The 15,937-nt window shown below is 39.6% G+C and overlaps 1 protein-coding gene across 6 annotated transcripts; it reads right to left on the minus strand.

The window, feature by feature from the left end:
- Positions 1 to 668: 668 nt before the first annotated feature.
- Positions 669 to 15,329, minus strand: wdr93 (WD repeat domain 93). Of its 6 annotated transcripts, none has more exons than XM_061246394.1 (16): positions 15,174 to 15,329; positions 13,398 to 13,665; positions 13,008 to 13,209; positions 12,790 to 12,854; positions 12,554 to 12,632; positions 12,263 to 12,354; positions 11,229 to 11,313; positions 10,914 to 11,100; positions 10,579 to 10,661; positions 10,369 to 10,458; positions 9,095 to 9,226; positions 8,463 to 8,664; positions 6,755 to 6,815; positions 5,891 to 6,047; positions 2,664 to 2,853; positions 669 to 1,582 (listed from the first exon to the last, which is right to left on the minus strand). In XM_061246394.1, exons 2-16 carry the CDS (start codon positions 13,653 to 13,655, stop codon positions 1,564 to 1,566), a joined length of 1,902 nt encoding a protein of 633 aa, XP_061102378.1. In that variant the 5' UTR covers positions 13,656 to 13,665; positions 15,174 to 15,329; the 3' UTR covers positions 669 to 1,563. The 6 variants fall into 6 exon arrangements, with proteins under 6 accessions (XP_061102378.1, XP_061102376.1, XP_061102374.1 ...); XM_061246392.1 differs by lacking the exon at positions 15,174 to 15,329 and adding an exon at positions 14,728 to 15,002; XM_061246390.1 differs by lacking the exon at positions 15,174 to 15,329 and adding an exon at positions 14,594 to 15,002.
- Positions 15,330 to 15,937: the final 608 nt, after the last annotated feature.

Genomic DNA, 15,937 nt, shown 5'->3' on the forward strand with positions numbered 1-15,937 from the left:
ATTTTGTACTGTTTAATTATTATCAGGGGTCCCAGCAGCACATTTGCTAGTTGACTTTATAACTATAAATTGTAAAACGTGAATCTTGGGGGAGTAGATTTCATAAAAAATGTCAACCAACTAATAATAATGTACACAAACCTTTTGGCTTGTTTTATTGATAAAATTTCTGAGTCATTTCACGCAATTCGGGGGTGTAAGATGGAAACAGTGTAGAAGTCAACTAATTATCTTTGAGTTAACCATGTTGCTGATGCAATCCATCATTTGGCAGACTTTGTTGGACCTTTGTGATGAGTCGTTAATTTTCTCAGAGTTGGGATTACATCGTAACCTGGCCATCCACCTCGTTCACGTTCACATGCTTTATAGTCTAAGAAAGGTGATATGTGGCTGTCTGTTAGTTCCTGTCAGACTGTTCACATTCTAGGCTAGTAATTGACTAGCTACAGTAGTTATAGCAAGCAATTTGGGGATATTCCTGGGGGTTAAAAATCGAAATACCACAGGAAATTGAATGCTGCAGTAGCCTACTTATCTAAGAATATCTAGAGCTAGACAATATGTGTCTTAGTTAAATGTGTAGCTACAATACAATAGTCTACAATGTCTGTATTGTATGACATTTTGTAAGGTTTACAGAGGACTCAATGTTTTGTTCAACCACGTTAGCGAAAGCAAGTAAATCACAAGTCTCCAACTTGTATACAGACTGTAAATCCGACACCACTTGAAAACAGGGTTGGCATTAGCAACTGTCGTCAAAGAAGACATGTTGGAACCACTTTTGTTTCAAGGGGCGCTTAATTATCTGGCTGATTTTTCATACAACTTCATTTATGCTGGACCAAAGTCATTTGCCATGCCTACTTGCTGTACATTGAAGCTTCTCTGAAGTGGATATTGAAGTTGTGTTAATGGAAGTACAAGTCAAAAAACATTTTATTTCGTAGTGTAAGCAGTGAATTCTCACAGCTGGGGAAGAGGAATGCCAATATATAGCCTAGCTGTAGTAAACTCTTTCTAAGGTAACAGGCTATGCAGCAGGTAAAAAGAAAATAGTTTGCCATTAAATGGGAGGCAAAAACGGTGGTACTTTACTTCCCACAGTGAAGCCCGGAAGGCAGCAGTTTCAGCTCCGCCAACCACAGATCATGTGCAGCTACATACTACTACTTCGCAGGCAGCTTTTCTTAAATGTATTTTTATGAAATGTATCTGAAAATGACCAAAATTTCAGTTTTGGTACTGTGACAAAATGTATTTTACATATGACAATTGCATATTACAAACTGTATTACAAATATCACAAATGTAATAAATACATAATTAATGACAAAAATGTAGAACTACATGAATCAGCAACAAGGGAAACTTATGGGTAGGGTCTCATGATGAACAGGGAAGGTGACTGATTACAATATAGGCTATGGGTACAATTTCAGCAAGACATCATTTTGGCCACTGAAATGTGCCAATTTCGTCAAGCACAAGGAGAAGCCATGACTTTTAATTTTCAGCCAAAAAGGACCGTCCTGGCGTGGAAAGCATTACACTCCTTCCTTATGCTTGTCCTATGGACCTGTATGAGAGAGAAAACGATACGTTTAAATATCTCAAAACAATCTGTAACTTCATCTTTGAATTATGATTTCTTTACTCAAAATAAAGCATCATATTTTTATCAATATGAACAGCCCTAGCTTCCCTTGCATTCTCATTGCATGCTCAAGAGTTATTGATTACAGAAATCGATCATGAGATCAGACCAGTCTCCATTCCAGAAATGATTGCTTGGCTGTTAATGCAGGCAGTAAAGAGACTTGGCTTACACAATTTGAAGGATAAATAATATGTTTACAAGAACCTCCAACAAAAAACAGGCCAAATGATTCATTATTTAACCGACTGAAAAATCATACCATCTTTTTTAAAGGTATACTATGCAGGATTTATTTCCTCGCATCAATGGTGTTTACACACAGTAAAAGTCTATGCTCTAATACTCTACCCCGCCGCCAGGCCGAAGATGATTCTGGCCATTGCAGACTACCGTGTAGTCGCTTTCCACGTAAGCCATTTTGGTTAGCTATTTAATTGACTTTACTCGGGTAGACAGTAAAGTCAATTAAGAGAAGACACCCAGAAATTGGATCTCCAACAAAACATTGAGAGACTATACTACTTATCCTGGTTGTAGTTATTTCACATAAACTTGAAGGCTAAGCCTCACATCTTGGCATCTTTTCTTCGATATAGCGGATAACGTTAGCAAACCTGTTAAAAAAAAGTTTTCTAACTTAGTTCTGGATAGCAAAATAAGTCGCTGCTGATTGTGGTGCTGACCTGCGGCCATTATGGGACTCTACAAGGCAGCTGTTTGCTTAGTTGCACGTGGATTGAAAACCCATTTGCTTTTACACTTGTGTTCAATGTGGTCACATTGCGTCCTTGACCACCTCTGGAAGCAGTTTGGGCAATTGGATTACAATATATCCTCAATGTGTCTTAGGTGCATGTATACCTGTAGCCTATTTTTATGTGGTCAAGAGCAATCCGATTGCAATCTGATCACCTGAGACACATGTAAATACCAGAAATATATAAGGGGGTTGTAGCGTTTGTGAATGCATTGCCCTAAGAGTGAGCTTAAGGCTACAAACCTTTCCTGCAAATAGAGATTGAAAGTTTCTTCCAGACTGACACACCCCTTCTCCCTTTTTGCTCCTGCAGCTCCTGAAAGAGGTGTGCAGTTTTCATCTGTTACTGAGGACTCGGGCAAGCGGAAGACAAACAGTGAGCTATCGGTGTCCTCACTCTCCGATGGGTAATCACCACATGAGCTCCTGTCCCCTGAAACACGTGCAAACATATACACACACACACACACACACACACACCTTTGTCAAAAAATACTGACACAACTTCATCCAGACAAGTTACAGTTTTTTAAATTTAGATTGAGATCACAGCATTCATTAAAAACAGAAATTCAAATTATAATTTAATATAATTTAAATTTAATTTCAAATTTTTACATACAAATTCATTGTCTGGTGGCACAAGATACACCATAAATGTACTTCAAATTTATATTTTCATTTTGAGTTCACATATTTGCCATGAATACAGTCCCCTCCAAAAATATTGAAACAGCAAGGCCAATTCCTTTGTTTTCAGAATTACATCTTTTATTTCCTGGTATTTACACATAGATGTGTTAAATTACTTTCAAGTTAACACACCTTTGGTATCAGACAACCCATTTTTTTGGTTAGCAAAAGTATTGGAACAGAGAGTATGTAAGTAAATGAAAGTAAAACACTTAATACTAAACACTTAATAATTGGTAGCATATCCCTTGCTTGCAATAACTGCATCAAGCCTGTGACCCTGTAAGAAACCCCCCAAATAGTATCCGAGAGGTGAAGGAAATGCATGTAGTCTGACCAATGCTACTGGAACAGGGTTAATTAAATTTTGTTCTCGTTTATCTGACTCCAAAAGATAAGTTCAACTGCTCCTCTGTTCTAAAAGTTTGACAAAAGGAACTGCAAATGTCCGCCAATAGTGTGGCTCTATATGATCGCTATCTATTTGTACAGACGCGGACGTGCCTGTGGCATGTATAGCCTACAATGATACACAGTATGTATCTTGTGACGGCACTGGTGTATAGGTACAGTCGTATGAAAAAGTTTGGGCACCCCTGACAATTTCCATTATTTTCATTTATAAATCATTGGGTGTTTGGATCCGCAACTTCATTTTGATCTATCAAATAACTGATGGACACAGTAATATTTCAGTAGTGAAATGAGGTTTATTGGATTAAAAGAAAATGTGCAATATGCATCAAAACAAAATTAGACAGGTGCATAAATTTGGGCACCCTTGTCTTTTTGTTGATTTGAATACCTGTAACTACTTAACACTGATTAATTGGAACACAAAATTGGTTTGATGAGCTCATTAAGCCTTGAACTTCATAGACAGTTGCATCCAATCATGAGAAAAGGTATTTAAGGTGGCCAATTGCAAGTTGTTCTTCTCTTTGACTCTCCTCTGAAGAGTGGCAACATGGGGGCCTCAAAACAACTCTCAAATGACCTGAAAACAAAGATTGTTCAGCATTATGGTTTAGGGGAAGGCTACAAAAAGCTATCTCAGAGATTTCAGCTGTCAGTTTCCACTGTGAGGAACATAGTGAGGAAATGGAAGGCCACAGGCACAGTTCTTGTTAAGGCCAGAAGTGGCAGGCCAAGAAGAATATCGGAGAGGCAAAGGCGAAGGATGGTGAGAATGGTCAAATACAACCCACAGACCACCTCCAAAGACCTACAAGGTCGTCTTGCTGCAGATGGTGTCACTGTGCATCGTTCAACAATACAGCGCACTTTGCACAAGGAAAAGCTGTACGGGAGAGTGATGCGGAAGAAGCCTTTTCTGCGCACACGCCACAAACAGGTATGCAAAAGCACATTTGGACAAGCCAGCTTCATTTTGGAATAAGGTGCTGTGGACTGATGAAACAAAGATTGAGTTATTTGGTCATAACAAGGGGCGTTATGCATGGTGGCGAAAGAACTCAGCATTCAGAAAAACACTTGCTACCCACAGTAAAATTTGGTGGAGGTTCCATCATGCTGTGGGGCTGTGTGGCCAGTCCCGGTACTGGGAATCTTGTTAAAGTGTGGGATGATTTGAAGCGGGCTGTCCATCCTCAGCAACCATCACACCTAACTGAACTGGAGATGTTTTGTAAGGAGGAATGGTCCAAAATACCTTCATCCAGGCTATGGGAAGTGTCTAGAGGCTGTTATTTTCGCAAAAGGAGGCTCTACTAAATATTGATGTGATTTTTCTGTTGGGGTGCCCAAATTTATGCGCCTATCTAATTTTGTTTCGATGCATATTGCACATTTTCTGTTAATCCAATAAACCTCATTTCACTACTGAAATATTACTGTGTCCCCATCAGTTATTTGATAGATCAAAATGAATTTGCGGATCCAAACACCCATTATGAAAATAATGGAAATTGTCAGGGGTGCCCAAACTTTTTCATATGACTGTAAGTGACTACAGGGTGCAGGTATCCTAGGTTGTCTATGTCTGTTAGGACTCTAAACTGCAAAGTGTGCAGTGGTGCGAGTCAAGAGGATGCAAGTTCAAATTAATACAATTTATTCAACAATGTGCAATGCAGAAATATAATTACGTGGAAAGGTGCAATATTAATGGCTATACGCGAATGGTGCGCAGGAGGTGGTATTAGCGAGTCTCCTCGAACCATTCCACGTTCCCCTCTATATACCCAGGGTTTACAGGAAAACAACAAATCATCAAATAAAGAGTCACAAGATGGCAGTAACAATGGTCCTGCTGATGTTCTCTGTATGTCCAACAAACCTGGTTAACCTTTGTATCACAGCTGGATGCTGACTCATTGTTTTTTCATGTTATCATGTTACCTAGTGATCTGATCAAATCAGAACCTGCACTGCGTTGTAAGATCCAGACCAATCAGCTGTAAAATTCTATATAAAGTGCACATAATATTTATTGGCACAACATTATTTTTTAAATATTCATTTATTTTTGCATACTGAGGTAGCTAGTGTTAGCTAGACCAGGTATTTGCCTACTGCCTAACCTACTAAGTTAATACTAACCAGTTTAACTGAGAAAGTTATAGCTACCTAGCAAACATGGAATCCAAATTATCAAACTATTGAAGATAACGATTAGCTGACGTTATATTGTATTATTTCTCAGATAAAATAAAAACAAACAAATACATTTTGCCATCATATCCGTAGGCAACAAAATGTTTTCTGGCAGCAACAAAATGTTTTCTGGCAGTGACATAGGTGTGTGTTAAGCATACCTTGGACAAAAAGAGTCTGTCGTGTAGAGTCAAACTGACACACAGGGCTCCATTGAGGGGCTACGCAGTGTGAGGGAGGCAGCGCCAAATTGTACACATCAGCCCCATTACTCATGTCCTGGATGATGATTTCTCCATTCCTGTACATGAACAGCACCTGAGAACACCATAAAACACTCATTAGAAAACGCCCAGCCTTGCTAGTCAAGTCCAGTTGGAAGAAACAAATGGGATTCTCCAGTGACTCAAACTCACTAAAGTACATATTTATTGACTCAAATATCACCTGCGGCATTGAAATAGACCTGAAGGTTTTCCGGTTGATAACTACAGTTCAGTCAGACAGCTCACAATGAATTAAGCAATAATTTGTTCTTATTATTTCTTTATTTTGTAAATATATTTTTAGGCCTTTTCAGCTTTATTGGACAGTACTGTGCGGTTTTTATTTCAACCCCAAATGTATTCAGTGTATTGCAAAAACAAAGGAATTGGCCTTGCTGTTCCAATACTTATGATGGGGATGTAAGTGCACTTTTATTTCCGAGCTGAAATCAATTGTGCCAATATAGCAACAATTAATCTCTCTAGTCTAATGCATTAATAAAATTACAATGAAAAAAAAAAACCAAAACAAACACTTCATTGCTTTTTCAGACCATAATTGTGTTATATCAGTAACCACAGGCCATTGCTATTTCTAGTCAGCAATTTCTAGTCAGAAATTATTTGATGCATATTTGTATCACACTAACATACATTTAATTGCACTTTCTATTTTCACAGCTTATTGTAATGGGCATATGATACTATTTACCATTTTACTGTATTTAAATAAAGTTCATTATATGAAAACAGGCTCACCAGCTTCTGTAGAACATGCCCAGACCAGACTGTGGCAGAGAGAGTCCCATGGTCTGTGGTTCTTGGCAAAGAAATAGAGTAAAATCCAATTGAACATACACCATAAATCAAAATCACTTTCAATAAAAGACAACCCTTGCCTATATTTTGAAAAAATCAAATAGGGTGCATTTGTTTTTCATGATTAACACCTGAAAATCCATTCCCTTCAGCAACCAAAACCCCTCTTCTGAACTGGATCCTGTGAAATAGTGGTGTTCTTTTTGTTCTGTCATGAGACAGTGAGCCAATTCCATGTACCCACTGATTGTTTGGCTGTGTGAATGGGAGAAATACTTTCTCCATTCACTGTGCCTACAACCAGAAAAAAGTTCAGGATTGACTTTGCCCTCATCAGTATGATAGTGATGATGATGATAATAATTATTATTATTAATAACAATAATAATAGTCTCCGTTTGTTCAGTCCACTTTGCATGTGTGGTATGTAATTTCATGGAAGTGTCCCTTTTTATATAAAACGGTGCAGATTCTGGAACAATTATGCTGATCTTCTCCGGTATTACCATTTTAATAATTTCATATTACATGAAAAAGGTACAGCATGATACACTATTATAGCTGTAGTTGGCATATTACCATTCAGATTCAATGAGAACTGCTGACTATCTAGTACTGGTGAACTGTAATCAATACCTGTACCACAGTGGCCTACATAATGTCAACCAAATCAGTAGCTCACTGCATGCAGGCTACTCCCAAATGCCTTCTGCTAGAAAAAGAAGCGTAATTCCCATTTTATAATTCAACAATCATTTCACCATTTCTTTCACAGCTACACAAAACTAGCAAAACCAGTTTTATCATCCTCTATGTGTCTGCCAAGTGACAGTGTAGGCTATTTGATTCACGGCCAACTACTTTTTTGGCATATTTTCTTGTCAATATTTGTATTCTTCTATATCAGTCGTTGGCTCTGATTGGTTGCTGATATTATCTCCATATCTAGGTCTCAGGTTTCTAGCTCCAGATGTGCTCACAGTTTTGAGACATTCGACTGGGTGGAGACATCCAATGGAGTAATGTTACAGTGGCCTAATCCAGAAAACTAACTACAAGGAAAATACAAAACGTTTATATGAGGTAAGATGTTTTTACTTGTAGTGCTTATGACTGGAATTTTTGCACAAACACCGACAAATGATATTGGCTGTTGGAATATTCATCCACTTGCTCAACTGATCACATCAATGAACAAATCACAGAATCTAATAGTTGTGGAAATTGTGAATCACTTTGCTGATTCTAATCAGTTCATTCAGGTCAGTACAAATATTCTACTAACTATGTGACTATGTGTTTTGTTCAGTGATGCGATCCATTGAGTAATTGCATGAATATCCACGTTCAGTTCACGCTGTCATTCGTCTGTGTGTACTAGAAGCTACGGAAATAAGCGACACCATGACAACTTACATTCTCAAGTTCTGATCATTCCGTGGTATAAAGTATGCTATTTTTAAAACATTGTGCTTTCAAATGGTGGAGACGGAAGGCGGGACTTCATGTGTAGCTGAACAGGTGGACCATGGGCACCTGATTGGCCAGGAAGGGTCATTAGTACGTGATAAGTCACTGTCATCCCCGCTGACCGAGACTATTCTTCCCTGGCAATGCTAGTGCAAACTGTGGGAAACTGGAACTGTACCTTTCCGTTATTTTTGTAGTGTGAGAGTCCCTTCCCCTCCTGGCCGTAATCAGGTGACACGTCCCACTCTTGCAGGTCACCAAGATGCACACTTTAGATCCGAAAGGAGCGGGAACGTCCCGAGGGCTCTTGGGCTGGTCCAGGAACAGAATCCCGCTCATACTGCTGCTGTCTGAAAGGGCCACGACTGACCAGGGAATCCCTGCAGAACCACAGACAGAACTTCAGTAAGAAAGTATCGACTGAAAAAAAGTACGTCTTCAGTGTTGCCCGTACTTTCGCTTAAGTATCATTTCTGGGTAATCCACCCCTGGCAGTTGCCGAATCTTTTCTTCATAGAAAATGAATGGAACACATTGTGTGACGGATTCGGTGTGTAGGCACCTTCAATATATGAAAACACAAAAGTCGCCAGTACGGCAGCGCGCAACAAGCCAGGCACAGGGCAGAAAATAGAGCCCATAATTTAATTACCACTTGTGGTCAAAAGAACCCTCAGGTCAGTGTCTCAGTGTCTGTATTGTGTCTCCAACCCTGAGTGAAACACAATGGGAGACTACAGACTGCCAATCCATTTTCAGTGTCAATCAGTCAATGAGCACAACACTCGACCTTATGGAATAAAAGCTCACCTAAGCATCTGTCCCATATAGTCACCGTGCCATCCACAAGGCCGAGGGAAACATACACAGTGCATCTGGAGGTGGCTGAGCAGATGATATGATGTGCATTTGGCCACACTGCATCTGGGTTTGGCTCTATGTCTGAGGAGAATGGTCAAAGTGTTATATGCAACCCTGTCGTATGACCTAGAACCCTAGGTTTGACATATAAAGGAACTCCCTACACGTTCAGGCCTGCATCCCAGACCTAACTAAAATGCTCCAATCAGAAGAGTAATTACCTGATTTACAGGAAAGGGCTAAATTACATCTCTACATTTTTTCAGGCTATAGACTGGGAGTTCCAGCAGGGGATCATTACAGTTCTTCTTGATTGCTTACACACGTTTTCTGAAACTGCAGTGGCTTCAGAAAGTAGTCAGACCCCTTCACGTTTTGCACACTCTTGTGCTGTAGATTTAATTTTAAATGGATAAAATTGCCATTTTTGCCCATCGATCTACACTCAATAACCCATGAAACATGTCTTGACAAAGTAAGTGGTGAACCTTTTCAAATTAGACACATGTTGCTGCTTCGGCTGTTTCACAGAAGGTAGATGGATCAAAAACAACAAGCCGGTGACACAGGCTGCTGCTTTTTACTCAGTGGGACAAGTGAGGACACAGGGCAGTGCACTGCCACTGTTACATTAGTGGGGGAGAACCCTGAATATTTTTACATTTATGCTTCTTGTTTGTTTCTGCATTTGAAAATAGCATACAAATAAATGTGTTTGCCTTAAATCAATGTCACATTTGTTGACATTTCTTTAAACCCATGATTTTCTCCATATCAATGTGTGGTTACATAGGTTCAATACATACAAAACCAAAGACATACTTACAATTTTTGAAAAACACTGTTAACAGTATAAATTCCTAAAATTCTAGAATTACCTCAAAACTCTTCAGAAAGGGAAAACGTCCCAGAACTTTACGACCATAGTGAAAACAAGTGAAATGTGCTTTGATAAAATTGTCTTTCTTTTTCCACATGAACTTTAGTAAATTAGTTTTGTAAAGTGGGGTCATAACACTAGTGTAAACAATTAAGAATAACTAATAGAATCATGCCCATATTACTGCCTGATACTGTTGAAGACTGCCCCCTCCTGGCAGTTCATGGTAAACACATGAGGAGCTGCATGTTTACAAAAGTTTTTTTTTTGTTTTGTTTTTTATGACCCTAAACTATTCAAATAAACAAGAAGTGAACAGAAACACTTGAAACTGGTCACCTACCTGCTTTGTCTTTAACTGTTTTTGACAGTGTGTAATGGAAAAGATTATGACTGCCACTCCACCATACACAGATAGTGGTGACAGGAAAACCTATAAAGAAAAAGCTGTATTTTTAAATAGCTTAAAAAATGATGCAATGAGCAAATATAATGAGCAGGTCAGGTCAGGTCAAATATTTAGCATCGGTAACGGGGTATTAAAGGCAGAGACCTCTTGACAAACCAGACTGTGCCTCTGTTTCTCCAAGGGATGGGGTCAGTCCTCCAGGGAGGAGAAAATGAAAGGTGCACTGGCTTCAAGGAGGGAAATGTATTAAAATAGAGAGTGTACTGCAATATACAGTGACCACAATGTTTATAACAAATGTTTATAATCAATCAATTTATCAAGAACAAAAAGCAAAGGTTGAAACCTGATTGATCTGGATGAAGTGTTGCTAGTTTACAGAAGCATGTCTGTCTAAAAAGCCAAATGTTGACTGAGTTAATGAACTGAATAATTTGAATGCTTATGTCCATAACGACAGCGATGTGTAATCATCTTACCTGCTTCTGTCCCCTGCTTCCTTTGCTTTACACTTGTTTTCACAGAGAATATTTCCATATTTCCACTTGAACACAGCCTCCAGATCCTCCCATTGGCGGCCACGTATCATGTGATGTTTGCCTGAACCAATCACATTTCCATCCTCCGTCCTCTGTAACACTTCAAAGGGGCTTTTCAAAGATGTGCCTGCAAAATACAAACTGGTCAACAATGTTGAGGAATGCAAGAAGTGTAATGTGAGGACAAAACTCCAGAACTGAAATCATGACATCCCTTAAGCCCAATTGGAAAGTCAAAACTCAAGACTGATGTACCTGAGAGGGATCTGGGTGGCTTTATCTTCATAATGATCCCAAAAGGAGAAAACTTTACTTCGCCTACCCCTAGAGAGTGTGGCACCTACAACATAAATGCAATGCATGATGATTACACCCATTATTACACCCATGTCCTGAAGGGGTACAGTATATTCATGGGCAGAGTAACACATGGAGAGTCAGGTCTGCTCAATATCCAATGTCCAAATCACCTTCCTTCACTAGCGTTTCATTGAGTTAGGCCCACGACACCTCTAGTACGCTCAACAGTGAAGCCCACGCCCCTCCATATCTACATCAGAGGTTTTTTTTCCATATCTCCAAACCAGAGCTAAGTGTTCCCCTATATGTGGGGCAAGTCACCCCAAAATGTAATGCAACTGCCCCCTACTGTTGGAACCTCGCAAGTACTTTTTCCCGGCCAGCAGCATTCTTGCCACAGAGGCAAAACGTCAAATGAAACAGGAAACAACTGTAACTCAAAAATACTACTTTGTTTGATGAATAAAGCGATTTTGGTAAAGTATACTCTTTCATTAAATTCTTGCTGCAGTTTGCAGGAAAACATCCAATTACATTTATTCTCACACTCGTGGATAGTCCCACCTATTTCTACTTACCAATGGATTTCCAAGTTAAACACTGCCATTGTAGCCTATTATCATATTGGTGAATAAGTGCATTTAAAAATGTTTTATTAAATTAACAAGAAAACAGCAAAAGACCTTCTCCATAGCACTGTAGCAGAGGGTCAAAAACTGGAGCTGCCATGGGTAAACCATAGTAGTTGGCACCCCTGAAGCAGTCACATGGATCTTTCTCTTGTTGCCAGCTGCCCGATTCACAGCAGCCACTAGCTAAACTAGACAAGACATTTTACATTACAGAGGATACCATTGTTCATGTCTTAGTACTTACTGCAGGCAATTCCTTTAAGTTTGAATAAAGAGTCCACAAACTGCGTTTCCAAGGCCTAAACTGGGACTTCACCTCCTGTAACTGAACGAGGAACACCAAGCTGAGCCACCCACCTGTTTTTGAGATGCAGCCTGAATGACCTCCAGCTCTTTCAGCCAGGTCTCAGTGGGAAATCGATAGATCTCTAGCCAAGATGCCCCATTGCCTGCATTAAGAAGATTGAGGACTGCTGAGCAATAAAACCTTTCAGAAATCTGTTTGGGTGGCACGTGAGCCAAAAGTTATGGGAGATATATGCGACCCTCCATCATTCCTGTCAATGCTCAAAGATGAAATATCATCAGCAATGCTAGAATTAAACAAAAATGGAAAACACAGTGACAATACAAAAGTAATTTACTTACACTCGATAACAGCAGCTGCACATTTCCCACCTTCAGACAGTTGAAACTTTGTGTATACTTTCCTTTGACTTATGTCATCCTGCATGTCAATGAAGGCAAAAACACTGTCATCTCATTTATAATTTAAATATACCTGTATCTGTGAGGCATAAAATATCAACTGGGACAGACACAATATCATTAATACACTGCACACATAAGGTTTACCAGTTCTTGAAACTAATAACAGCACTTACTGTTTCATTGATCGATTTAATTAAGTAGATAACGTCTGGACAAAAGGCAAATATCCTTGAAACGCCTGTGGGAAATGGAAAATATCAATGGTCATGGCTCTTTTTTTTTTGGGTTATTATTATTCTCTTACCTATTTTTAAGGTGGCAGCTTACAGGAATATGTATGAAATTATTAAATATATATATACAGCCTTTCCATTAGAAAGGTGCCTTTTACCCATATCGTCCACAGTCGACAGGAGATGTGTTGCCTCTCCGAGACAGCTGCTCGAAAGGGATGTGATTTCCAAGCTTTGGTCCTCCCATGTTGCCACACAGATGAGAGACGAGATACTGATAACAGACAGTCCCCGGGAGTGACCAAGGAACACATATTTTCCATCAGCTGAGCGAGACAGGCAGTTCGCCTTTTCTTGAAGCTGGGAATAAATTGCTTTTTTGTTAAGTTCAAGGTAATATGACAATCTGGATATGTATTGAAAATTTAAACAAACAAAATCTTCAGTTAAAATAAAGTACATTTCAGAACATACAGAATTGTCCATAATAGACAAAGAATTGCTAAACAAGCATTTCATACAAACATAAAAGCTACGTAATAAAATACCTTAACTTCAGCCGTAGGGTTCAAAACATTTTTTTTCTTGGATCCCTGGGCGATACGGCTGGCCTCTCTCTCTGAGATGACATCCCAGGCCTTGTCGAACAATTTGTTTAGGACCTTGTCAATCATGCGGTATGGCTGTGGGAGTCGGTCCTGAAACTGCTCTGGATCCCTCAGAAATGAATCCTCCTCATCATCACTGCGTCCTGCATCTGATGGTTCCGGCATCTCGGTCGGAACTTTCCGAATGTAGACAGGCATTCTGTTGCGGCTACATCGAAAATAAGTGATATATGAAAAAAGTAAGCTGCTAGATTCATCTCTCCGAAAGATGAATGTCGTGCAATGTTAACATAACTTTAAATTCCGAATTAACCCATCTAACGTTATAGTAGATTCACGTTAGTTATTTGTAATCGTTCATAACATCTGCTTCCCTTCGTTGTAACATTGGCTGGTTGCTCCTTTGACTTTGAATAAGTTGACCAATAAAGACACAACAAATTGGACACAACTAAATTGGACAGGACAATTTATAGTCTGTAGCATTAAGTATGGTACTCCAAATAGGAAGATCCATCGATATCAAGAGCAACCTAGCCAGCTAGCAGTCTGGTGCTAGCTTACATCAACAGTAGCCCGTTAATTAATTCGAGCCTCTATCACGTCGTGGTTAGAACTACCAGTGTAACGTCAGGCGCCTAGCTTTGTCTTCGATATCCTCATTTCACCATCACCTCCCATCAGACTACAAAGCATACGCTAATGTTATGCAGGCTAGTCATATTTAAGTAATACATATCTATTTCCCCCTAACACGTGGAGCATCTGTATCTAATTTAGTAACGTTATCCATGAGATGGCATTAAGACAACGCAACCTGTAACAATCAATGTTGTTATTATGTGTTGCTAGCTAACTTTAATCTAATTTAGCTAACGTCTCCTGTTAACATTAAGTACCTAAATATACTAGCTAATTTGGTGGGAAATAACAAACTTCAGTTACATGCTTTAAGACACATTGTTAAATCGATAAAAATGTGCTTATAAGGTAAGTATTAAAACTGTTTATTTTGCCTTTGAAGAGAACATCACATACCGTCTCAAACACTGCAACTCTACGAACGCTGCTGCAATGTGGACCTAGTATTGAGACTGTACCATGGTACCGGAGTGAACTGAGTTGACGCAACTCACTGTTTCTTTGACTCTGCTTGTCCCTGTACCTTCGGGAATGTAAATTCTGCTTTTCAAAACATGGTATGCCCAGCTAGTTCGTTTTATGTCGTACTACACAGATTATATTGTTCTAATCTTAAATATACACTTACTTTACTTAACTAGCTATACCCTCAGCGCATTCATGCCACCCTCTCACTTCCATTTGTTAGGTTGTCATAGCAATATGCACATGATGTTTCTTTGCGTTAATGTTTCAACAAAGATTTTACATGAAAAGAAGATGCCGAACTGCCGGCTTTCCCCATTGGTTTTTTGTTAAGGTTGAGAGGTACTGGTAGGAGGAGGGTGACAGGCGGGGGGAAGTGCAAACACTTTTTTTCAGTATAAGCATTTTGCTTCCTAAGTTTAGTAAGCAAAATGCAGTATTTTATAACTCATAAACTCATAATATAATTTAGTTTCTATGTGTCCCTTTTTTGCCTAGACCAGGGGTCGGCAACCCTGGTCCTGGAGAGCTGCAGGGTGTGCTGGCTTTCGTTGTTACTTGGCATTAATTGATCAATGAAAGCCGTTGATTACAGTTAACTCATCTCATCTGGTTTCTTGGGTCTGAATCGGTTGCTTATTTTAAGGCGGAGACGAAAGTCAGCACACCCTGCGGCTCTCCAGGACCAGGGTTGCCGACCCCTGGCCTAGACCAGGGGTGTCCAATCTTATCCAGGAAGGGCCGGTGTGTGTGCAGGTTGTTGTTTTAGCACAGGACTAAGACAGCTGATTCTACTCATCAAGGTCTTGATTAAAGACCATGATTAGTTCATTAGTATAATCAGGTGTGTTACTGCTGGGTTAAAACAAAAACCTGCACCCACGCCAGCCCTTTTAGGATAAGATTGGACACCACTGGCTAGACATAGCTTAGAAAAAACAATGCACAAAGCTCGTTTTTGCTGATATTGTCATCAAATTTGGAAGGGAATTTGTCCAGGGGGGTGGATGTGTTTCCATTGTGTTTTCCAATCTGGGTAACTGTGCCATGCGTCTGCAGGGCCCAGATACAGATGAGGTGAGACAGTCAGTCATAATTTGGGTTAATTAGTGAGCGGGTAATCCTCCACATACAAGATGCTGACTCCCTGGATTAAAAAGGCTATTTATAGGCACTAATAGAATCCTCTCTTGGCATATGGCTTTGGGAGAGTCCCATGGCTGTCTAATCTGGACTTTATTATACAAGACATTGTTACAGTATGCAGACCAGAGCTATAGCCAGGAGGAAAATCCTAACTGTATCCCTGGGAAAACAACATCCAGAGAGGGAGAGGTCTAGGCCTAGGATGACTGTATATTAAACCAATAATT

The sequence above is a fragment of the Conger conger genome, chromosome 6 (genome assembly GCF_963514075.1).
Source record: "Conger conger chromosome 6, fConCon1.1, whole genome shotgun sequence".
Taxonomy (NCBI): Eukaryota; Metazoa; Chordata; class Actinopteri; order Anguilliformes; family Congridae; genus Conger; species Conger conger.

Bases quoted from the DNA above. Each gene is read 5' to 3' on its own strand.
- wdr93 (XM_061246394.1), bottom strand. From the start codon at position 13,655: ATGCCTGTCTACATTCGGAAAGTTCCGACCGAGATGCCGGAACCATCA. The intron at 10,459-10,578 runs GTCTCTGCCTTT...TTTTCTTTATAG, and splicing joins ACAGTCTGGTTTGTCAAGAG to GTTTTCCTGTCACCACTATC. The intron at 8,665-9,094 runs GTGAGCTTTTAT...GTGGTTCTGCAG, and splicing joins TATATGGGACAGATGCTTAG to GGATTCCCTGGTCAGTCGTG.